General features: G+C 39.6%; 2 protein-coding genes across 5 annotated transcripts in view; both read right to left on the bottom strand.

Annotated features, from left to right (window-relative positions):
• bms1 (BMS1 ribosome biogenesis factor) overlaps window positions 1–4695 on the bottom strand; it is a 654080-nt gene that overhangs the window by 427092 nt on the left and 222293 nt on the right. The window lies entirely within an intron of this gene.
• exoc6 (exocyst complex component 6) overlaps window positions 1–4695 on the bottom strand; it is a 66651-nt gene that overhangs the window by 25564 nt on the left and 36392 nt on the right. The window contains exons 17-21 of one of the 4 annotated variants that reach the window (XM_046069165.1): window positions 4629–4693; window positions 4397–4508; window positions 4171–4305; window positions 3508–3687; window positions 2702–2731 (exon numbers count right to left, since the gene is read on the bottom strand). The exons of 2 other annotated variants lie outside the window; for them this stretch is intronic. In XM_046069165.1, the coding sequence (XP_045925121.1) occupies window positions 2702–2731; window positions 3508–3687; window positions 4171–4305; window positions 4397–4508; window positions 4629–4693 (522 nt within the window). The remainder of the gene's footprint in view (window positions 1–2701; window positions 2732–3507; window positions 3688–4170; window positions 4306–4396; window positions 4509–4628; window positions 4694–4695) is intronic. One more of the 4 variants, XM_046069164.1, reaches the window with a different exon arrangement.

Here is a 4695-nt window from a genome sequence, read left to right as displayed (position 1 = left end):
TATATATATATATATATATATATATATATATATATATATATATATATATAAATATATAAATAAGAGGCAGCAAGCTAGCAGAATTTGGGTGTGTAGTTACTGTTGTTAAGAGTAAATGATGTTGAATTTGGTAGTATATTGATCAGTGCTACTGTGTAGCTTCCTGACCATTATAAAACCCCCAAATCTGTGATCTGATGCTCCTGTTTTGATAACGGGGTGACAAAGACATGTCTGATGAGGTGCAGGAACTGTGTGAGTTAAAGAGCAACAATGTAATACATTAGTGTTTTTTCATTGAAAAGGTTCTGAATTAAAGTTTCAAATCTGCATACAGTGTTTCCCTTAAGATGGAGTTGTAGCAGCGGAGGTGAAGCAAATTTTGCGCATAGTGCGTAGCATGTCTGAATAGAAAACCCCAACACAACATGTCTCACCAACATTGCTCTTGTGTCCATGAGCATGTGATGCACATTGGAATAGCTTAAAATTTCAATGTTTTAGTGGTGGTCGTGGTAGTCATGGGGGGGGGGGGGGGGGGGGGGGGGGTGACACTATGATTACTCCCTCATGGTAATCATATTGGGCCATTATTTTTACCAAATCTCTGAACAAATAGTTGGAAAAGGTAGAGCAGATAATAAATAAACAAATGAACAACACTGAAAGATCAGTCTACTGTGGAGGAACTACAACCTTTAGATTTGGGTAAAGTAATTTGATTGGTTATGATGCTCTCCACAGTGCTTTTACATTTATGGCAAATGTAGATTTATCTGTAGACATTAATATAAAAAATAGGCAACATGAGAAACCTCCTCCCTTATGACGTGCATTTTATTTGTACATTAAAATCCAAAAACAAACGTCTCCTCATCAGCTTAAAAGGACTAGTTTGCATCAATAATTTGCTTTAATAAGGAGGAGCAAGCAGATTTGTAGAGGCCCATACTAGCTAAGCGTTTGCAGTGAGTGACCAGAGGTGTCCCAGGCAGGTGCAAAGTAGCTAGATTTAAAAATAATAATAATGTCGGTGGGGATTAAAGCCTGCTTTCACAGGGCGGTATAATGTTAAAAAATGTATTTATTTCTTTTGCGGAGGGTTGAGGGGGCGTTTCAATCACGATGCAGGTTTTGATACCAAAGCACACATTATACTACTGTTTAATTAATCTAATTAATAACAATATCATGAAAGCTAAAAGGTTCCCAACCCCTAGCCTAATAAACAACTACTGGAACAATTCTTAAATATACATCACACTTGAAGAGATTTCTATGTCATGAACTCTCACTTTACCGTGAATATAAAAAACATCCTATGATTACCAGGTCAAATTGTCATTGGGTTATAAAAAATGTCACAGAAGTGTTTGAGACCATTTATAGTACTATTAATTGAACTTGTGTTCTTTGCAAAACATCACACATGAAACAAAAAGCACAAGTAGTCCAACACATGCAGGTATGGCTCAATCAACAGTTATACACACGGGGCATCATGTTCATAGCTCCGATGCAAATAAGCATTGTGAGCGTTCCCACGATTTCAGATGTTCTTGATTTGGCTTCTTTTGTGAGCAGGTATTTTTCAACTTAATATCCATCTTTCCAACCTCAAGTGTTTGAAAATCGAACAGAAACTTTGAATGGATCTGTAAATTACAGTTAGTGTTTGTGATATCTTTGTAAGCGCTCCACAACATCCCATTTAACATCCTTAATGCTAACATTTGACTGGCAGTTAAACTGGTGCAATAAGAGCTGTTCATTCTCTTTAAATGAGTCTCTGAACTAATACACGCCTCTGAGTGCAGGATGAGTCATCAACATTTTAAAATCGTTTTCCAGGAAATGACAAACTCTAAAATACCATCAAGAATACCTACAAAACAACGTTTTTTATCATTGTTGGGCCAGATGCTGGTGTACTGGTGACATATAGTGCAAGGCATATGCAATAAAAACAAATACACATTGATTTTGATTTCATAGGGTATTTAAGTGTTGAATAAATGACGCAGTAAACTCTCAACTCATTATCGACCCACCATATTCTTCCTGTGATTATGATATGTTACATTACAACACACACACACACACACAGCAATGTCAGTGAACAGCAGAGCAGAGAGGCCGCGCTGGACAAATGAACCAGGTGACGGTAACTCCAAGATTACTGAGGTGACGACAACTACGCTCATTACTGTGGAAGTGTAATAAAACCTCTGCGAATAAAAAGCCAATACTTTATCAATACACCTGTTCAACAATCGTAAACATGTGAACATGAAGAAAGCGTTTATTGTATTTAGAGAGTATATAGTGATTTTGTTGATGTAAACATTACTCTTGAAACAACACTTACTTTAGAGTATTGATAAAGAACCAAACAATACCCGTCCCTAAACACGAGTTTAACACAACAATTTGTCAAACATATTTTAGACACACATTTTAATGTTACATTAACGACACCCAGTAAAACATGGCCATTTCCACCACTAGATTAGAGTATTTATTGTTAAAACGCAAATGTAAACACTGTCCTTCAGTGTCCTAAGGGTTACAACAGGTGCCAGAACAACCAACAAGCCTGGAGTAGTGGAGCTTCCACAGCCAAACATAAGCATGCTTTTCACCTCCCCTCTGCCTCTAGAATGGCAGCATAGTGTTGTAACAGCCAGGCAGGAATACTCACCGACATCGACGCATGGTCATTGTTGTTATTCTGAGCAGGGACACCCCCAAACCAACCAAAAATGGAAGAAGGGGCGGGAAAGAAGGAAAGGACAGGAAAAGAAATGTGGCAACAATAAATGGACAGGAGGAGGTAAATTCAACGAGAGATATCTTGCATGCTTGACAAGTCAAATTAATCAAGGAATAAAACTTCTAGTAAAACAATTTAGTTACAGCGCTGTTTATTACAGGGGGTGTGTGGATGGCAAGACAGGAGACAATCTTGAAAAACAAAAGACGGATTAAGCTGGGACTCATTCAAGACATGAAAAGAGATGTTGGAGACAAGAGCAGGCAACTGGCCCACTGAGAGCGGAACTGAACAGACTGTAGATGTCAGCTTTCAGGGCCAAAACACACATTTACTGACCAAGTCCTTCACATTCAGATATCACCAAATGTGTTTTGTTGTAGATAATGTCAGTGTGTGCAAAAGCAGTACAAGTCAGGAACAGCACAGTTACCATGCACATGGCCAGATCACCAACGCAACATACAATTCACATTCAGACACTATACACATTTTAATAGGGATGTGATGAAATGATAGCAGAACAGTTGGGGGTTTAGGGAAAATAGAAAGAAAACAGGAAATAAAAGAATGATCACATCCCTATTATCAACAAAAACACCAGCACATTCACCACTGCCACAAACCTTTTTCAAGCAGCTAAAATGAGTCAAAAAACCAAGACAATGTCCACAGTTCCAAGAGAAAGGCTGTGGGTTCAGTGGGTCAGAGGTTAGCAGGAGGGTCAGACTCACCGGGAGGTGTGTGAAGACCTGGAAAGTGGAACGCAGGAAGTTGATCAGGTCCATGAGGTATCCAGAGGCCCGACCGTCTGACTCAGCCATGCCCCATTCATAGTCAGCCAGCTGGATAAACTCATCGATCTTCTGGTTGAGTTTGGTATAAATCTCTCCTTCTGCAGCGTGACGAGCATCCTGGGAAAGATATTTTATAAGCTCCTTTGACTAGACATTACAGGACTAAATACACAGCCTCTAGCAGAGATGAGCAGCGGGCTACGGAGGTCTGGGTAAGCTCACTTCTTTGTAACTTCGAACCCTCAGATTTCTTTCATTTTCAGACTTGTTGTTTTCAGCCGTAATTGACGATGACATCACACAGCCCCCTCTGGAGACACTAAAAGCTTTTTACTACTTTCCTCACATACACAGCAATACTCCCCAACACAGTGCAAGAGAGGATAATATAGTAGTTCCATTTGGAGAAGCAGAACAGCCTGTCACCAGGTCCTGGAAGTGCCTTCCAGCACCAAGGTCAAAGAATAATATGCAACGTTTAAGGCCAGTCTGCATGAGTTTGAAAATAATGAAGAGCAAAACACATCATTCCAGCAACAAATAATAATAATTAACACAAAAAAAGACACAAAGAAGAATCCACACTAGATTCATATTTACCTTAAATGTGGACAAGCCATAGAGTCTTGTGGTGTGCACTGTTTCAGGGGAGACATTGGTGATATTTGTTATAAACTCCTCCAGATACCTGCACGCCTGCTCCAGGTGGGTGGTGTTAATGATGATCTGCACCAGCTACAGAAGAAAAGTTACATTTTAGACTGAATCCTTTAGGTGTAGGTGACGTGTGTTTGTGTGTGATCAGTAAAAGCAGTGTTGTTCCTACCTCGGTCAGTCCTATGTGAGGTTTCTTGATGAGGTTTTGCAGACAGCTGCTCAATGTTCTAGTCAGCAACAGGTTTGTTGACTTTCGCAACATGTCATCTATCTCTGTTGAGCTGGATACGCAAACAAAGTTTATGTTTAAAAAGAACAGATTCTACAGTCGGACAACAAAGACACACACAGAAGTGTCCTGGTGTCCACCTCTACATACTGAATTGTTCAGTGAGGCCAACCTGCGGTGTAGTGACTCTGAGAACTTGAGGCTGGCGTAAATGAATTCTTTGACTTGTGTGTAGATCT

This window comes from Micropterus dolomieu, linkage group LG14 (genome assembly GCF_021292245.1).
Source record: "Micropterus dolomieu isolate WLL.071019.BEF.003 ecotype Adirondacks linkage group LG14, ASM2129224v1, whole genome shotgun sequence".
Taxonomy (NCBI): Eukaryota; Metazoa; Chordata; class Actinopteri; order Centrarchiformes; family Centrarchidae; genus Micropterus; species Micropterus dolomieu.
This window is presented reverse-complemented; position numbering and strand designations above follow the sequence as displayed.